At 45.7% G+C, this 20,154-nt stretch overlaps 1 protein-coding gene across 1 annotated transcript; it reads right to left on the reverse strand.

The window, feature by feature from the left end:
* Positions 1 to 782: 782 nt before the first annotated feature.
* On the reverse strand, positions 783 to 19,324 carry POGLUT2 (protein O-glucosyltransferase 2). Its single transcript, XM_075424479.1, has 10 exons — positions 18,972 to 19,324; positions 16,586 to 16,791; positions 15,967 to 16,172; positions 15,113 to 15,190; positions 4,442 to 4,614; positions 3,149 to 3,386; positions 2,353 to 2,562; positions 1,926 to 2,015; positions 1,267 to 1,371; positions 783 to 1,049 (listed from the first exon to the last, which is right to left on the reverse strand). The coding sequence occupies exons 1-10, from the start codon at positions 19,139 to 19,141 to the stop codon at positions 1,032 to 1,034; spliced, it is 1,494 nt and encodes a 497-aa protein (XP_075280594.1). The 5' UTR covers positions 19,142 to 19,324; the 3' UTR covers positions 783 to 1,031.
* Positions 19,325 to 20,154: the final 830 nt, after the last annotated feature.

Raw genomic sequence — 20,154 nt, forward strand, 5'->3', positions numbered from 1 at the left:
CTGATGCTGTACTCTTTTGAAATTAAAACCTGATTTGTAGAAACACCCCTGAGGGTGGCCAGCACAAGCTGTAGTATGCTCCCCAAACCAGTGACGCTTCTGTTGTTTGTCAGAAGACGCCTCAAGAATGCTGATCTCCCAGCAGTGAAGTTGTTCAATAAGCACAGCACACATCTAACCACTTGCCAAGAAAATAACCATGTGGTTTTGAAATTGCCTGGCTGCGTTACAGAGAAAATAAATCTTCACTTTCAAGTGGAAACATACGCACTAACTTTAGAATTTGATGAATTTAGACTTCACTTTAAATCCACCTATGGATCATTTTCAGGTGTTGATATGCTCAGAAAATAAGAGCTTAGTATCAGTGGAAAGCAGGTATTTTAAGAATAGACTAGACTGTTCAAGCAATGATCAGTTTAGTTTCAGTAGTCACTGCTCAGTGCTACTTAATTCTTTTCACATTGCCAAAGAGACCAAATTTTACATCCAAACATCTGTGAAAAATCATACAGAACTTAATTATCTAATATTCCAAAAGTGTCCAATAGCACTGTGTTTTTCCTTCAGGTGAAAAAGATGCATTATAAACCCCACATCATTGTCTTTGAGAATACCAATTCTCTCAGAAGGAACAAAGTTATGGTTTGAAAAAGACAACTTCCAATAGGAATAGATTTACAATTCTTATCTGCCCTTTTTTGCAGAAGACGCTTGTGAACAGACTCAGTGTAACAAGCATGAGTAGAAAGTATCTGCAGTTCCAAGGTATCTCAGGACAGTAACACGTGACTGATATAAACATGGTTTTTATTTAAAAAAAATTATAAAAATGGTTTTGAACAAGGCTCTGCAACCACTGCATGATAAAAAAGGAAATAGGAGGTACTTGGTTTTCTTCCCTATGTAGATCATGATACAGTAAACTTCATAATATCCACTGACATTGGCATTTTAATCCAAATTTTTCTTCTTTCCTTAAGAAGGCATTCTTAATGTAGGTAAATATTAAAAAAAAATATTTATTTCCGTCAGAGTTCATCTTTGGCCTGTAGTGAAGAAAGAAGAAACATTTTTTAGTTAATTGGAAACTCTTATTTTTAACTGTCTAGTCCTGCAAATACACAAAGAAATGTTTCTAAGTCTGACAGGCGTTAAGGGCCTGGTAACCGATACCACGGGCTACTCAGCAATGCCTGTTCCAATCTGGTTGAATAAGAACTGAGGACATCCAGCACTTTACATTTAACACTGTACGTACTGTACCTTTTTTCTGTGGCAGGTACATGGAAAAAGGTCATCATCGGGCTGCTGCACCTTCTCCATCCCATCTCTGATTTTTGGCTCGCTCACTTGCAAGCTGGCATATTCCTAGTTTTGAAAAAGGAAGGTGTCATTAACTCAAACTTGTTAGATGGTACACCTGCTTGTAAATATTGCACCAGCTCAGCCGAGCAGTTCTGTAGGAGCTCAGGGGCTACGCAGTCTTACTCCACGCTGTGTCTCAGGCAGGGTAAGCAGATACTGAACGGCAGAGGAGCCCCTTGGGTGCCTTGCTGGAGTTGCGGCCCCTCGGTGTCAACGCACAGGTATTTTCAGCGGTGGCTCACAGGGCGTGCGCCTGATGTGGAATTCTTTGACCGCTGTGGGCAAAGTGTGCTTGCAGATTAGATCAAGATGTGTGGGCTCTCACTGCTTCTCTCAAACCACCAGTGTAATCTCAAGGGGTTTCACAGGCATTAACTGCATGCAGTGTTTGTAAACCAACTGAAGTTCTTAATTGCTGCTGCTTGCTTTGTGGCTTCACCTACTGGACTGGCCAACTTCCAGCAGCTCTGCTGCCCTGAATTCTTTCTGTAGATTTCTATTTTTTCTATTTTCTGGATTTCTATTGTTGTGGTAGTAACTGTTAAAAATATACTAACCTGGAAAAGTTTGAAATAATAACAAAAAATGTGGTCTCCCATGAGATTGTTTCTTGCAAATTCTTGTCCAGATTTTGCGATATTTTTTGCCTGTCAAAGAAAATAAAACTTTTTTTTAAATTCTCAAAAAATAGTAGTCATTTCAGTATTGATTTTGGAGTTAAGTATAGTGTTGATAGTTTAGGATAACATCTATTTTTATTGTAAGGCATTCTTATGTAAATACTCTGATTTTTCCAAAGTTTGATTTACTTTCAAATTCAGGGTGGTATTATGTATTTTTTAAAAGTGTTTGTCTTGTTTGTAGAGTTGATGAAAATAATTTTCACGTCCTTCTAATAGATTTTTTTTGTTTGAAAGAAATGCATTTTTCACTTTCTATATTTTGTCTAGAAACGTTGCTGAGTACTCCTAGATGAATATTTACCTCTTCGTCATGCTCTTTTGCCCACTGTAGCTTTTCTAGTAGATCACTCAGGTCACTTTTAAAAGGAATATAATGTTTCCACGGCTGCAGCTCATTATAAAAATGCTCATAGTAGATGGAGTCTTGCTTGAGCACCACACTGTTTCCTGCTAGTAGATAAGGCAATCTGTATGCTGCCACTGTGCCATCAATATTAATTTGATATTTATACTGGAAAGAAAAGGACCGTAAGTTATTAACAAACAGAAGATCCAGGTCGCTTGGTTAGGTTATATTATTCTGAGGGCACTGGTATTACTGACTTGCCGATATTGAGAAATGTAGGATTGGCTAGGCAAGCATCAATGCTTAACTAGCGTTTATTATTTAGTTTGGAATTCACCACAGTGCAGGGTACACAGAGATGCCCTCTTCATCAATTAAGTTCTCCGGAAATTCTTAGACGCTCATCCTCGGATGCGAGGGTAGATGTGCCACTTCATCCACTGATTTCCCCACTATGTTAGTTATGTTAGTAGTCCTGATCGCTGAATCAGGAAAAAGAAATAAAAAGGAACTTGGAGTTACATAGATTACACAAGGTTCTACAGAACCTTCAGATGTAAACCAAACATTATTATCCTCAGCGTAAGAGCTACACAGCAGTTAATCCCGCTGGTGGGATGCCTACTCATGCTTGTTACTGCTGTTATGCTGAAAAACTAGAAATCACTTTATTATCAGTAATATATCCAAAGTTATTTGATAGTGGGAAACACCGAGAACCTAGTTCTATGTAAAATGGTTAGTGGCTTACCTTAAAAAAATCAAAAAATGAAATGTGCTTAACAATGGGCCCATAGAGGCTTTCATCATGTTTAAAAAAAAAGAAGTTTGTGAAAGCAGCGTCTATGATCTCTGGGTATTTTCTGCTCAGTTTTACAAGTTCAAGCCTCTCTTTGCGGCTGTCACGTCCTCTCCAGAATGCTGTGGTATTCTTGTCTTCCCACGATGGGCCAGTATTTGCTTGAACTGACAACATATCCAGACTGACTCTGGAGGAGAAAGAAGTGATGTAATAGTGAAGCCTACTGGAAATTTTTTAAGTGCAATTATTTAAAAGAATTTACAGGACCAACAGGCAAATACCAAGGATGAAGGTTAAGTCATGAGCACACCTGTATATGTATTGTATCTGTATTTTTGCAGCGATAAAAATAGGTAAGGAATGTCAAGTTCACAGGCCTGTGGCAAGACAGCATCAGTTCAACGACAACGTGGTGTGTGGAAAGAATACCTGTCATCTGTCATGGAAAAAAGTAGTTAAAAGTGGATACAGTTGCCAGACAGAAGAAGGTGATGCAGGATGCTGCAACAGCTGATAATGGTGATGAACCAATCGTGATAGTCCAAAGCAAGGTTTTTCCGTAACTAGCTTAATACAACGTATTTCATGTTCTTAAAAATTTTGCTAAATTGAAACACATAAATTGAGGGAGCAACGGGGAGCAAAATTAGGAAAAGTCTTCATAATAGAGACAAGGAACCTGAACTAAATGCAGTGAAATGATAAACAGGTTTGAAATGGGTTACAAGGATCTCTTAGAAGCTGGCTTTGCAGTGTTTCAAGACAGCGACAGAGCAGTTACGAAGGCCAGCTGTGGTCACTAATCAAAGTGGGAGGTGGCAGGTTCTAGGTTGAGAGTTCTGGCTACCTTGGGCTTTAAAATGCACAGAAAAAAGATTCTAGGAAAATCAGGAAAAAAGACACCTGGCCAGTTGTCAACATGTTCACGGGGGAGGGGAAACAAAGCAAACAAACAGAGTACCTGCCCTTGAAACATTCCCTCCAAGTGCTGTTTTCAGTGACTTCACCATGTTTAGATTAATTTTGATGTTTGAAATGAAACAGTGAAGTATTTTAATACATGTAATTTATGTTATCCAATATATAACTTGGTTAATGCTAAGATATTGATTATGCAGTTATCGCCCACCTATCAGGTGCTAATGTCTCAATGAATAAATAAGGAGCAAAACGGTTAATATACTGTTAATACAAGTATCTTTCTCGAAGTGAATTCTGTGAAAATTTTAGGCAATTTCTTACCGTCCCATAGTCTCCAAAACAGAGTCTGTTAAGTCATATGTTGGCATGACAATGTCTTTTGACTCACTGGACCCACACCATGAGAAGATGGGGTGCAGGTTCTGTGGGGACTTCTTTTTCTCCAGAGGCCAGTCTCCCAAGTTAACAAAAAATTCTACATCTGGCATTTTCACCTAAAAAGAAGCAAAGTAGGCACAACTGAATTTTAATACAAAGCAGTATCCTTCTGCTGGCATCTTGCATTTTGAGAACAACCTCACTAAGGGAAAAAATAGCCAAGTCTAATGTACTTAATGCACCTGTAATAAATAGTTAGTTCAGAAACCTGTTAGAAGTACTCAGACCACAGAGTAAAGCCTACAAGATTTTTTTTTTTAAGTTAAATCACATAAATGGTCTCTCTTTTTTTTAAGGGATAGGAACACCCCAGTTTAGAGGATTGTTTCCTCTAATACTTGACATGATTGGCCACACAGTCTTTGTTGCCGGGCTAGCACTGGGATCCAGTAAGCAATTGTGTAGTTCCAAGGTAAGTTGAACCACCTTGTTGACTGTATGGAAAATTGCTGTTGGGGTGGTAAATTAGTTTTCTGTCACATCAGTGAACTGATTTGTCCTTTGTCTGCATGATGACTAAATCCAACAGCAGTAACAGAAATGAACAGCCATGATGGGCAGACCACATTTAGTCAGCGCTGAGGTTAGTTATTAAGCATAACATCCTTGCTTATTTAAAATAGTCAGTGGTATGGAACCATATCTGAAATCACTGTCGCAGCCAAAAAACAAGCAAAATGCTGTTGATGGCCAGGAAATGTTGTAACAACAGGACAGAGAACATAATTCTGCTGTTATATGAAACTTTCATGCACCCTCATCTTGAGCATTGTGTGTGGTTCTGGTATTTGCAAAGGAAGAAAGAGAAGGTACAAAGAAAGGCAGCTACTAGGATAGGGATGGACCAGCTGCCTCATGAGGAGAAACTGAAAATGGTGGGACACTTCAATGTGGAGAGCAGAAGGCTCAAGGCGATATATGGTTGAGTTTTACAGAATCCTGAAGGCAAGTATAATGTGAGTGCAGAACTGATACCGTATCTGTTCCTAGTTCACCCTCTTCATGACCTTAATTTTTTAAAAATACAAACCTTCACTACATCCCCCTCAGCTGCCCCTTTGAAAGCAAAAGAATCCTAGTCAAATTAGCTTGTCTTTTCATGCCCAACCAGCCTTCTTGCTGTGTAGTTCTTTTTGAGAAAGTGAAATGAGAACTGCAGCATTTTCACAAGATAGGCGTGCCACAGGCTATACTGTGACATAATCTTCTTTTCTTTTGTTTTCACCTCCCTCTTTAATAAGTCTTAATTGGCTATTTGACTATTGGGAACATCTGATTATTATACTGTCATTTTTTGAAAACTGTTGGAATAACTCCCAGATCTCAGTCCTGACTTACTGACAGATAATTTAGAGATCATGATTGTATGTGTGTGATGAGGGCGTTTTGTTCAAGTGTTATCATGAACTATCTTGATATCTACATGAGAAAGTATCTTCCCTGAAAAAAGAAAGAATGTTAATAATTCTCAAATTAAAATATACATATACACATAAAAATAGAGTTTAAACATATTGCTGATTCCTCATCAGATATATGCATCAAAGCATTTCTCCTCTCATACCGCTTTATTCTTCAGATCAGAATGGCTGCTCACAGGGTAACATTTCAGGATTCTTCTGTGGCCCAAATAGGTTTCATTAAATTTCTAATTTAATTTATCTTTATGGACAGAGATAGAAATTAGTAGTTTGCCAGATATCAAACACCCTCCTAAATGGTTGCAGATATTCTCCTCTAACTTGATGACATGGGAAAACCTTTAGCAGAGACCTCCAGAAATTCTAAAGACAGAGACCCAAAGCAGTACTTCTTGTCTACAGTATACAGACCGACAGAAAAGGTTTTATGGTCTACCTTCATTTCAAAGGGGGTTTGGCTACACGTTCTGTTCTCCAGCACTGAACTCTGTTAGCACAGTGCCATCTAATGGTTATAATGCACGTAGAAAACCTACAAATTCTATTTTATCTACATCCTCAATGGCAGAATCATTCAACGGGTTAAATCTTCTTCTCCAACCCAGCGGATCTATTGTCTTTCTGTGATGCTGTCTTCATAAAAATTCCTGAAGTGTTTCACGGGGAGGAGACAAGTTGTGTTTTCTAGATCTGTAAACAGTTTCTGCCTTTGGAGTTCACAAACCTTTTCCAACATCTAGCCTAAACACCTGTAATGCAATTTAATTCCATTATTTCTTGTCCAACACTACCAACCCAGAGAACAGCTTACTTCCATCTTCCATAGAGCAACCTTTTAGATCTTTAAAGGCTACACTCATGTCTTCCCTCAGACACTGTCGGATGAAACAATCCCCACTTCGATGAATCTTCATTCGTATGTCTAGTCACTTTTACCACTTTCCTGCGCAATGTCAGTAATTGTACAACCCTTCTCGCAGCATGGCACCCAAAGGCAGACGCAGGAGCGTAACTGATCCATTACTAATCCCGAGCATAGTGGAAATGTTACTTTCCATTTCTTTCACTTGTTTGTTCTGGTAATGTGTGCGTTCAGCTTTTTGCAACAGCATGCAGCTGTTGACTCAGGTTAAATTTGCCATACTGTAACCTTCACACTTTTTTTCAGAAAATAACCTCTCACTCCTTGTTTTAAATAGGTGTCATAACTCTGTGACTTATTCAGCCTTTGCGTAGTATCTTGCCCTTGTCACTTTATTTTATCCATTTTTCCATACAATTTCTCTTACTTGTTAAGAAAATTTTTAATTATGATGCTGTACCATGAGGTGCTTTCAGGTTCTTTCATTTTGGTTATCTGAAAATTCAATAAGCATCTTCTGTAATCCATCACTCAGTCAAAATATAACGAAGTTTAAATGGGGACTGAATCTAGGACAAAGCTCCGAAGAATACATTTGTGACACCTTTTACCTCGCTGGAAACATTGGCAACTATTACTTAAGTAAGGCTTTCCAAGCAGGTTACAGTAATTTCTTCTAGGTAAAGTCTTCCTATCTTGTTTATGGAAACTTGTGAGACTTACCGTCAAAAGCCTAACTAAAATTAAGATACTTGACATCCATACAGGAAGCCTATTATCTTGTTATAGAAAGAAATTATATAGTTATGACTTGTTTTTTATGATAAATTCATGTTGTTTCATACCAATTACCTTACATTTTGGCTGCTTATAAATAATGTGCTTATTTTTTATTAGATTTTTAAGGAATTTTTTTTAGGTGAGCAACTCCATACTTCAGTAGCTCCTCTCTCTTTTTTCTCTCCTTTTTAAAAGACAAAGTGCTTTGTCTTTTTACAGTCAAAAATAGACATTAACTTGGATATCTTCGTATTTATCTTACTACTCTAATAATCACATATTCATGTGTGCTGAAACTTGAGCCCTGCTACATTCTGTCACTGTCCTGGGTTTGGCCAGAACAGGGTTAATTTTCACCGGACTCCAGGAAGGGGCACAGCCGGGGGGTGGGGGCTGACCCCACCTGGCCAAACAGAGCCCGGTATTCCATACCATGTGACGTCAGGCTGGGTTCCGGTGGGGGGGGGGGGGCGGCGCGGCGGGAAGGCACTCGCGGTTTGGGGGGACGCGGCGCCGGTGCTGTCTGGGTCCTGCGGTTCGTTGTTGTGTTTTCTCCTTATTTGTATCGTTGTTGTTCCTGTTTTCCCTCTGTTTGCTGTTCTGTTAAACTGCCCTTATCCCGACCCACCAGTTTCTGCCTCTTTCTTTCCATTCTCCTCCGCACGCCGGCGGGGGGAGGGGCGGCCGCGTGGCGCTTTTGTTGCCGGCGGCAGCCGAAACCAAAACATAAAATTGGCGCCCAAGCGTGGGGCAGGGATAACGGCAGGGCTGAGCAGCGGTTGTTAAAACTGTTTTCTTAGATTTGCTTAAATTTTGTTATACGCATTTACTGTGTTAGTTAAAGTCGCCGGTAAAAATGTTTCTGACTTTGATCAAATATCTCTGCTACGTAAATCCTTACTTGCTGTATGTGTTTGCGGCCGTGCTGTTTGTTACCTCGGGAAAAAAGATCAGGATGATGATTTTGCTGTACTGTACGATATCGACTTATGATATGATAACATCACTGTGCATGAAATTAGTCTTGTATTTGCATGCGGCACTGCAGTCATTTCCGTACCTCGGATCCTGTCTTAGATTTTGTTAATAATCAAACCCAGTCTGTGGGGAAAGCCGAAGGGGATACCTTCCCCCACTCTTTCGCCCCCCCTCTTTCCCTCAGGCTGGTCCTAACGGCTTTTGAGAATTTCGAGTACCCGTGGGATGCTCAGGCCAGCACTGTCCTTTTGTTCTGCCTCCTGAATGGGTTTCAGCTTTTGTTTAGGGTTAAAGCAAGTCGTTAAGAACATCGTGCAGAGACCTGCCCCGGGGCCGGATAGCTGTGAGTGGCTGGGTGTGTGAGACAGCATGGGCAGATGTCTAGAGCAGTGGGCACCACCAGTGTGTTTTAAACTCACCCCTGAACAAATACAGAATCCGGACAATCTGGTAAAATATCTGAAAAAAGTGTGCTGCCACCCTGGGAACTCCAGAGAGACACAGATCACCACAATGTGCTGGGGTCTGGCCCATGCCTACCGAGCCCTGTTCAACACTGTTCAGTGCCTTAAAGGGGAAAGGGGGGGAAGCGAAGCGGCAGGCGCTGCAACTGGCACTGCCCCCCCAGCCGGCCCTGCAGCCCCTCCAGCCCAGCAGGCAGTCACAGCCCCCCAGACCGGCACCGCCGCTGCCACAGCTGCAGGGTCTGCCTCGGTTTCCCTGGCAGGCACAGCAGCTGCTCCAGCCCCAGCTCCATCTGCAGGCAGCGTGGCTGAGCCCAATGACCAACCTGTGCCAGTAGCAGTCGCCCCCGTAAAACTAAAGAAAGACGCAAAGAGAGCAGATCGCTCCGGGAGGGATGACGATGAGCCAGGGTCATCACCAGAGATAGAGACAGAGATCATCACCCGGTCCCTGTCCCTGGGCGAGCTGCGAGACATGCGGAAAGATTTCAGACGCCACCCAGGCGAGCACATTGCCACCTGGCTGCTGCGGTGCTGGGATAACGGGGCCAGCAGCTTGGAATTAGAGGGCAAGGAAGCCAAGCAGCTGGGATCCCTGGCCAGGGATGGGGGCATTGACAAGGCCATTGGGAAAAAAGAACAAATCCTCAGCCTCTGGAGGAGACTTCTGTCAGGCGTGAGGGAGAGGTACCCCTTCAGTGACGATTTTGTATGTTCTCCTGGCAAGTGGACCAATATGGAAAGGGGTATTCAGTACTTGAGGGAATTAGCTGTGCGGGAGCTGGTTTACTGTGACACAGACGATGAGCAGGTACCCACAGACCCAGATGAACTTAAGTGCTCACAATCCATGTGGAGGAAGTTTGTGCGGAGCGCACCCTCCTCACATGCTAACTCACTGGCAGTTGTAAACTGGAAAGGTAAAGACGCACCAACAGTGGATGAGGTGGCTGTCAGACTCCGCCAATATGAGGAAAGTCTCTCTTCCTCCCTTGTCTCAGCTGTAAATAAATTGTCCCAGAAGGTCCAGCGACTCGAACAGAGTATGTCCTACTCCCCACCTGTACGGGCCAGTGTCTCAGCTATTAGGGGCAAGCGTTTCTCTGCTCAGGAGAGGGAATACAGAGGCTACACACCACGGGGCACCCTGTGGTTCTACCTGCGTGACCACGGAGAGGACATGAGGAAGTGGGATGGAAAACCCACCTCAAGTCTAGAGGCACGAGTACGTGAGTTGTGAGGTAAAACAATCACAAAAGGGGATTCTGTTAGGAAAAGTGCCGCTCCAGTTTCCAGAAGCCAGCTCTCCAGACCAGGTAGACAGTTTGACCTTGATTCCGATCCTCTGGAGGGGACCTCCAAGTCATTTTTACAGCAGGTGAGCAGCAAATTCTCTGACGAGGATTAGAGGGGCCCTGCCTCCAGCCAGGTGGAGGAAAGGGACAACCGTGTCTATTGGACGGTGTGGATTCGGTGGCCTGGCACGTCAGATCCACAAGAGTATCAAGCTCTAGTGGACACTGGTGCACAGTGTACTTTAATGCCATCAGAGTTCAAAGGATCAGAGTCCATCTGCATTTCGGGAGTGACAGGGGGGTCCCAAGAGCTGAGTGTACTGGAGGCTGAAGTGAGCCTCACTGGGCAGGAGTGGCAGAAGCACCCCATTGTAACTGGCCCCGAGGCTCCGTGCATCCTTGGGATAGACTATCTTAGGAGAGGCTATTTCAAGGACCCAAAGGGGTATCGGTGGGCTTTTGGCATAGCTGCTGTGGAGACGGAAGAAATTAAACAGCTGTCCATTTTGCCTGGTCTCTCGGAGGATCCTTCCGTTGTGGGGTTGCTGAGGGTTGAAGAACAACAGGTACCCATCGCGACCACAACGGTGCACCGGCGACAGTATCGTACCAACTGAGACTCCCTTCTCCCCATTCATCAGCTGATCCGCCAGCTGGAGAGTCAAGGAGTGATCAGCAAAACTCGCTCACCCTTTAATAGTCCCATATGGCCAGTGAGAAAATCTACTGGAGAGTGGAGACTGACAATAGACTACCGTGGCCTGAATGAAGTCACACCACCGCTGAGTGCTGCCGTGCCAGACATGCTAGAACTTCAATATCAGCTGCAGTCAAAGGCAGCCAAGTGGTACGCTACAATTGACATTGCTAATGCATTCTTCTCCATCCCTTTGGCAGCAGAGTGCAGGCCACAGTTTGCTTTCACCTGGAGGGGCATCCAGTACACCTGGAATCGACTGCCCCAGGGGTGGAAACACAGTCCCACCATTTGCCATGGACTAATCCAGGCTGCACTGGAAAAAGGTGAAGCTCCAGAACATCTGCAGTACATCGACGACATCATTATATGGGGCGACACAGCGGAGGAAGTTTTTGAGAAAGGGGAGAAAATAGTTCAGATCCTTCTGAAAGCCGGTTTCGCCATTAAGCGAAGTAAAGTCAAGGGACCTGCGCAAGAGATCCAGTTTTTGGGAATAAAATGGCAGGATGGGCGCCGTCAAATCCCAATGGATGTCATCAACAAAATAGCAGCTATGTCTCCACCAACCAGCAAAAAGGAAGCACAGGCCTTCCTGGGTGTTGTGGGTTTTTGGAGGATGCACATCCCAAATTACAGCCAAATTGTGAGTCCTTTGTACCATGTGACCCGGAAGAAGAATGATTTTGAATGGGGCCCTGAGCAACGACAGGCATTTGAACAGATTAAACGGGAGATAGTTCATGCCGTAGCCCTTGGTCCAGTCCGGTCAGGGCAAGATGTTAAAAACGTGCTCTACACCGCAGCCGGGGAGAATGGACCAACCTGGAGTCTCTGGCAGAAAGCACCAGGGGAGACTCGAGGTCAACCCCTGGGGTTCTGGAGCCGGGGATACAAAGGATCCGAGGCCCGCTATACTCCCACTGAAAAAGAGATTCTGGCAGCATATGAAGGCGTTCGAGCTGCTTCAGAAGTGGTCGGCACTGAAGCACAGCTCCTCCTAGCTCCACGATTGCCGGTCCTGGGCTGGATGTTCAAAGAGAGGGTCCCCTCTATGCATCATGCCACCGATGCTACGTGGAGTAAGTGGGTCGCTCTGATCACCCAGCGCGCCCGAATGGGAAACCCCAGTCGCCCAGGAATTCTGGAGGTCATCATGGACTGGCCAGAAGGCAAAGATTTTGGAGCATCGCCAGAGGAGGAGGTGACACGTGCTGAAGAGGCCCCACTGTATAACCAGCTGCCAGAAGATAAGAAACAGTATGCCCTGTTCACGGATGGGTCCTGTCGCATTGTGGGGAAGCAGCGGAGGTGGAAGGCTGCTGTATGGAGCCCTACACGACAAGTCGCAGAAACTGCCGAGGGAGAAGGTGAGTCCAGCCAGTTTGCAGAGGTGAAAGCCATCCAGCTGGCTTTAGACATTGCCAGTCGAGAGAAGTGGCCAGTGCTCTATCTTTACACCAACTCTTGGATGGTGGCCAATGCCTTGTGGGGGTGGCTGCAGCAATGGAAGAAGAACAACTGGCAGCGCAGAGGCAAACCTATCTGGGCTGCCCCATTGTGGCAAGATATTGCTGCCCGGCTAGAGCAGTTGGTTGTAAAAGTCCGTCACGTGGACGCCCACGTCCCTAAGAGTCGGGCCACTGAAGAACATCAAAACAACCACCAGGTAGATCAGGCTGCTAAGATTGAAGTGGCTCAGGTGGATCTGGACTGGCAACATAAGGGTGAACTCTTTATAGCTCGGTGGGCCCATGACACCTCGGGCCACCAAGGAAGAGACGCGACATACAGATGGGCTCGTGACTGAGGGGTGGACTTGACCATGGACACTATTGCACAGGTTATCCATGAATGTGAGACATGCGCTGCAATCAAGCAAGCCAAGCGGGTAAAGCCTCAGTGGTATGGAGGACGATGGCTAAAATATAAATATGGGGAGGCTTGGCAGATTGACTACATCACACTGCCGCAGACCCGCCAAGGCAAGCGCTGTGTGCTCACAATGGTGGAGGCCACCACCGGATGGCTGGAAACCTACCCTGTGCCCCATGCCACCGCCCGGAATACCATCCTGGGCCTGGAAAAACAAGTCCTGTGGCGACATGGCACTCCTGAAAGAATTGAGTTGGACAACGGGACTCACTTTCGCAACAGCCTCATAGACACCTGGGCCAAAGAACACGGTATCGAGTGGGTGTATCACATCCCCTACCATGCACCAGCCTCGGGAAAGATCAAACGTTACAATGGGCTGCTAAAAACCACTTTGAGGGCAATGGGGGGTGGGACTTTCAAAAATTGGGATACCCATTTAGCAAAGGCCACCTGGTTGGTTAACACCAGAGGGTCCACCAACCGGGCTGGTCCTGCCCAGTCAAAACCTCAGCGCCCCGTAGAAGGGGATAAAGTCCCTGTAGTGCACATGCGGAACATGTTAGGGAAGACGGTTTGGGTTAGTCCTGCCTCGGGCAAAGGCAAGCCCATCCGCGGGATTGCTTTTGCTCAAGGACCTGGGTGTACCTGGTGGGTAATGCGGAAGGATGGGGAAGTCCGATGTGTACCTCATGGGGATTTAATTTTGGGCGAGAATAGTCCATAAATAAATTGTATAAAGTTAATTGTTAAATAACCCTGTCACTGTCTGTTATTACTGTTATAATTGTTATATTTTGTACCAGTAGTAGCATAGTAAGAATCGTCCAGATTGAAGAAGGATGGACTTTTCCGATGAAAACCTAGCAGAGCACAGCGATGATGGAACTGGACCTGGTTTTTCAACAACTGGCATCCAGCAACTTCATCAAGATCAACATCTCCTGCAGACTGTGGGCACGGGCCGCACCAGATGCCTCAGCCGTGAGCTCCGGATGCAGCAAGTGACCGCCCATCACCACACATCACCTCTCCTGCCACGGAAGACCATTATGACAGATGGAGCCCGAAGTCATGGATTAAATGAACTCAATGGACACTTTAGAGTGATGATCCATAGACTAAGGGAATGATATCTGGAGACAGGAGAAGTGGTGGTGATCAACTGGACAATGGGGGACCTGGGCATGACGTAGATGGTATGGAATAAGGGGTGGATAATGTCCTGGGTTTGGCCAGAACAGGGTTAATTTTCACCGGACTCCAGGAAGGGGCACAGCCGGGGGGTGGGGGCTGACCCCACCTGGCCAAACAGAGCCCGGTATTCCATACCATGTGACGTCAGGCTGGGTTCCGGTGGGGGGGGGGGGGCGGCGCGGCGGGAAGGCACTCGCGGTTTGGGGGGACGCGGCGCCGGCGCTGTCTGGGTCCTGCGGTTCGTTGTTGTGTTTTCTCCTTATTTGTATCGTTGTTGTTCCTGTTTTCCCTCTGTTTGCTGTTCTGTTAAACCGCCCTTATCCCGACCCACCAGTTTCTGCCTCTTTCTTTCCATTCTCCTCCGCACGCCGGCGGGGGGAGGGGCGGCCGCGTGGCGCTTTTGTTGCCGGCGGCAGCCGAAACCAAAACAGTCACTACATACATAATGTCATTTTTTTCCCAAAGTTTCCCTAGGAAAGAGTCAGCGTGGTGCTTTTTGCTTGTATATCAAGGGATTTTCCCCGCATGCCACCTGTTGGGCTTTTGGTGCTCTTTCTCAACACTTCCCGTCTTGTTTTCAACATATGGAATTTAATGGAGAATGATGTACATTCCCTTCTTTTTTCAGTCATCCTGTAGAATGCACTAGCAGAGACAGAATTTTCTATTACGTGCTACAGGATGATTTGTTTACTCTATAGAAAGAAAAACCCCACCAACCCACACTCTGTCCAAATCTATCAAACTCTCCTATGAAATCTTGCTATTCAATTAACATTTGTGATATTCCATACACTGATCAGATAGCATTCTAGAACAAGCCAACTTCAAATAAGGAAAATCCATCTGACCTTTCCATTATTAATCAAAGAACAAGAAAAGCTTTCCAACAGAAACAGCAACAAATATGCTGAAGTAGATTTGTCAAGCCCAGGCTTCTATAAATTAGGACATATAGAATAAATGACTGTACAGATCTACTCACTTTTCTCGTCAAAGAAAGCAGAATGGCATCCATGAAAATTCTGAAGCCAACATGTTCCCCATACGTCTTTATATAAACCTGAAAATAAACAAATGTTTTACTGGTCTGGTGTTTTCATTTCAGAGAACGGCTGCCACAATTTAGAGCTCTTTTAATCACTTAGTAACTAGTCAGACAGATTGTATGGCTGTATAGATTTATGAATCAGCTGGGAAGCTTCAGAAATCTCATCTCTCTAACTCGTTACAGAAAAGTGACCAAAAAAAAAAAAAAAGACAAGCTTTGTTTGCTTTTGCACATGTTTTAGATCTGTCTCACGGAAACAAAAACTGGTTGCCTGTTTCTGTTGTGTTCCACTGATCTCATTTCCTTATGAAACTCTACTGAAGTCAGTACAGTTTTGTTAAAAAGAACTGTAGCTCTGATCATCAGTGGAGCTAGAAATGGTATTTCTTTACCTCAGAATTATGCACAACGTAATTTATTGATGCATGTCAAATTAGATGACCGTGACACTCCGCAGCAATATTACTCAGAGAATAAGAAACCGAATTAGCATTTAGAAGACTTGGGTCTGTGCCCAGTACTCATATTGATTGCTTGGAAAGTAATTTGCCTTCGCTGTGCTTCAGCTGCCTCAGTTGTGACATGGACAAAAAGCACTTGACAAAGTAAGACAGATATTGCTGAGCTTGTATACAAACTGCAAAGTATTCAAGGAGGGAGAAGCAAGCCAAGGAAGTTTCTTACAGAACAGACTACAAGAAGCCTTTCGACTGGGAACAGCCAAACAGCCCAGTTGTATCACTTGCCACCAAATGCCCGCATGGACTTCAGATCAACCCATTCTGTACCTCGTTATCTTTGATGGTGTAATGACACAAACTCTGTCTTTGTCCGAACCTCTGTGGAATTTCTTTTGCAATCTTATCTGGATCAACAACTGGAAAATTTGCTAGGTCTCTTTGAATCTGTGGAATGATTTGAGGACAGTCCATCTCTTCCAGCCATGCACTGCTCTCCTCCTGAGGGCAGTCACAGTTTTCATGGTAAACAGGTCCTATGAGGAACACAATCATTATTTTCAATAGGTCACACTATCGAGCTGTTGAGATCAGAAAGGAGGGCCAGGCACTGGGCATTCATCGCTCAGGGCCAAACCTTCAGCAACTCTAAACAGACATGTTTGAACTTCTTTTGACTCCAATGGAGTCATGCCAAGCTACATCAGCTTCTGTGTGAGCCCTCTACACGTATTTGCTAGGCAACAGCTTCACAGCGTTTGTTTCTTTTTACTACTTTCAATAGTACGTGCAGGACACTTCTAATGAATCCACAATTCCAATGGGATTTGATAGTCCCGACAAGTACTGAGGTCCCGCAGTATCCTAAGCTAATCCTAGAAGACACTGTGGGACACAGTTTGTAAGAAAAAGCCATGACAGGAAATCTGCGTGTAGTGCTGCTTCTTACCTTTTAAAATATATGGAGACTTTGCGACATGTTTATCTCCAGTTTTGACTTCTATCTTCAGGTTTTTGTAGCTTGCATACATCCTGTATCTGACAAGGAAGGAACCATCTTTCCTGTCTAATACTTGCACACCAACCCGAGTGAACTGTTCATCAGGAGCAGTGATCTTCACCTGGAATGCATTTTCACCCGGTGACGAAGTGAACCTATGCAGAGAATAAGCAGGAGCTTAATAAAAAGGGAAACACACAGCAGCTTTCTTGGTCTGCTACATTCCTTTTCAAGCTGACAGATTTCCAGTGACTTCACTGAACCACTCTAGGTCTTTACGAGCATATCCTAATGTTCACAAGCAAGGCACAATTTTTCCGAAGAGAATTTTGTTAGGCTACCTAAAATGTCTCACACTGTTAGAAGCATTAGGTATCAAGAAGGTTCCACTCAGATACTAATGAACACACCTCCGAAATCACTTGGTGCCCTACATGTTGAACAGTGTTGGAAATATAGTCTTTGATTACATGGGAACAGAGCACCTCTAAATATCCAGCACTGCTCTTCACTAGTAATAGCTCAAGTGTAAAATGATGGAAGGTAGAGAGCATGCAGATAAATGGATCCTGGTAGATGTATCCTGGCATCCCATGAGGGTGGTGAGGCACTGGCACAGGTTGCCCAGAGCAGCTGTGGCTGCCCCCTCCCTGGACGTGTTGAAGGCCAAGTTGGATGGGGCTTTGAGCAGCCTGGTCTAGTGGAAGGTGACTCTGCCCATGACAGGGGGGTTGGAACTAGATGATCTATAAAGTCCCTTCCAACCCAAACCGTTCTACGATTCTATTAAAAAAATACTAGAACAAGCTTCAGTTTAGCATCTTAATGAGTCTGTTATTTTTATATACAGAAGTAAAATGCTTCCAGATTATTTTCAGGTATTAAGTAAGTAAAGAATGAAGTTGGACTTCTTAATCATTCTGGTAGCTCATACAGGGGGAAAAAAATTAAAAGCATATTACAAATGCCAGTGTCTTGGTAGAGAAAAAATCATTATAGTGGGATCACGATGTGCACTTACAATATTTTGGTAAAATTCACCGTACACCAATCCCAGAAAAAATCTCCATAAAACCAAGTAAAATAATTTGAAAAATCATGACGTCATCACATATCATAGAGGTATTAACAAAGCTGGCACCGTCGAAATCCTGCATCTGCCAACTTTCTTCCACATCTTTAAACACAGTCCTAAATGCGTAGGGAGTGCTTGGGATAAAGAGAGGTAGTGGAAGTGGCTTGGCTGACGGATTACAGACCAGCCACCAGCCCTGTCACCTTTCCTGAAACTTGCCCAGACATACTAGAGAGCTGCCTGTTCAACTAAATGCAGGAGGCATTTACTGTGCAAGATCAGCTGAGCTGGCAGCTCCCAGACTTGCACGTGCCATGGCGTATCTAATCTGGACAACCTGGATGGAGCACTCTGAGCTCCTATCCAGCTTATACGGTCAGGGTTTCTTTCCTATGCAAATAGAAAGCCCTCAGCATCCTCTGAAAACTTAAGTTTACCTATTTCATTCCTATGAAGTTTACCTAATGGCCTGTAGAGCAAATCTTCAACAACTCTACTGATCTCGTATCTACATGTTTAGGAGAAATACTGACGTTCCTAACAGTGGAAACAAGCAAGACACCTGAGCAGATGTATCGTAAATTATATTAGTTATTGTTAAGGTCTTAACAAAGTAGAATAAACCATAAATTGTTGGTTGGACCAATACGTGTGTTTTGCTGTTGAACATTTTTGTTGTCTTTTCTTTTCTCATCCCATCCCCTGGTGGTTATTCAATACTCCTGAAGGGGCAACGGGCACAAACTGAAGCATAGGAAGTTCTGTCTGAACATGAGGAAGAACTTCTTCCCTCTGAGGGTGACGGAGCACTGGAACAGGCTGCCCAGGGACGTTGTGGAGTCTCCTTCTCTGGAGATATTCAAGACCCGCCTGGACAAGGTCCTGTGCAGCCTGCTGTAGGTGACCCTGCTTCGGCAGGAGGGTTGGACTAGATGATCCCCAGAGGTCCCTTCCAACGCCTACCATTCTGTGATTCTGTGATTAATTGGCTTTTTCTAAGCGACATACAGAAAAAACTCATGTAGGGAGCCTGAAGCACCCGTAGTTTCCCTTCCTACGAGAAGATCCCAAGTAAGCTTCTGCCCCGGCGGTGGAAGGGGTGCCGCAGGGAGCCGGGCGCTGCGCTCCCCCGCAAGAAACCCAGCCGCTGCGAGCCGCACCCGGGGCCCGCCAACACGCAGGCGGCCGCCCGACGCCGCTGAAGCCGCACGCCCGCGCTGCCTAAAGAGCAGCCGCCGCCGCCGCCGCCGCCGCGCTTACCTCTGCCCCTCGGCGTCCACGGCCTGCACGTAAAAATAGCGAGCGGGCAGGGCGGCCTCGGCTCGCAGCCCGGGCCCCCATACCGCGCTGCGCTCGGGGCTCGGCCGGCCGCCCCCGCCCGCCGCCGCAACGGCTCCCAGGGCGACGCAGAGCGGCCACAGGCCCCGCATTGACAGCGCTTCCCCTGAACGGAGAAACACCGCCGGGGCGCGGGAGGGGGCGCGGCCGGGACCTTCCTCCTTCCCTCACCGCGGCGCCGGGGACTCCCGCCCTCGGCGCGGCTGCATGGAGCGGGGAGCGGGGAGGAGGGGGAGCGCCCGCCCGCCGGCTCGGCTCCTCCGCGCACCAGCCCCGCCGCGCCTCCGGGGGGCGGGGCGGAGAGGGGCGGGGCGACCTCCCGCCACGCCCACCGGCTTCCGCGCACCCCGGCGCTGGGAGGCGTGGTCCGGCTGGGCGGCGGTTGGCGGCGCGCGCCGGGTTACTTCAGGGCTGCCTCAGTCCAGCGCGCGGCTCTCCTCAGGGGAAGGGACTGAGGGGAGGCGGCTCTGCCCGTGTCCCTGACTGCCGCATGCCGGTATCTCAGTGCCGCTCTTTTCTCCGTGCCGGGAGCTCAAGTTCCCCCGCTCGCCGTTTGCTCCGTTTCCATGACGTTAGGGTGAGAAGTAGAGAGCTTACAACCGGGAAAACGGGTTCTCGGGGTTCGCCCCAGCGCGGCAGAAGGAGGTGCCCTCCATCTGGAAGCTCGGGTCACCATCGTGGAGTGGCGGGCACCACACCAGCCCGCCTTGGGTGATTCAGTCACCCTTTGGCTGTCAAATGATCCAACCTCAGGTTTAACGAGCAGATAAAAAGTGTAAAAAAAGAAAGAAACCCACAACGTTTACTGAAGGATTTCAAATCATAAATGTACTAATTTTAGTCCAAATAAATACTCAGTGTCTCCGTATTTCAGCTTTCACTCCTGAAACTCCAGAATTTCTAGGTTATCCAGAAGCGAGCAAGCCAAAGGCGGTTCAGGTTGGACAAATGGCAATGATGCATGCGTGCATTCCTAAATGGAGATTTTCTAAGAGGTCAGAGTTTGGCTATAATGTTCTGCTTTTCTGAGTGGTTTTACATATGTACACAAAATCTTGAAAACTTCAAACGGGTCTCTTGGAACCGGTCGGGGTCAAGAGCGTTG

This window comes from Opisthocomus hoazin, chromosome 1 (genome assembly GCF_030867145.1).
Source record: "Opisthocomus hoazin isolate bOpiHoa1 chromosome 1, bOpiHoa1.hap1, whole genome shotgun sequence".
Classification (NCBI taxonomy): domain Eukaryota; kingdom Metazoa; phylum Chordata; class Aves; order Opisthocomiformes; family Opisthocomidae; genus Opisthocomus; species Opisthocomus hoazin.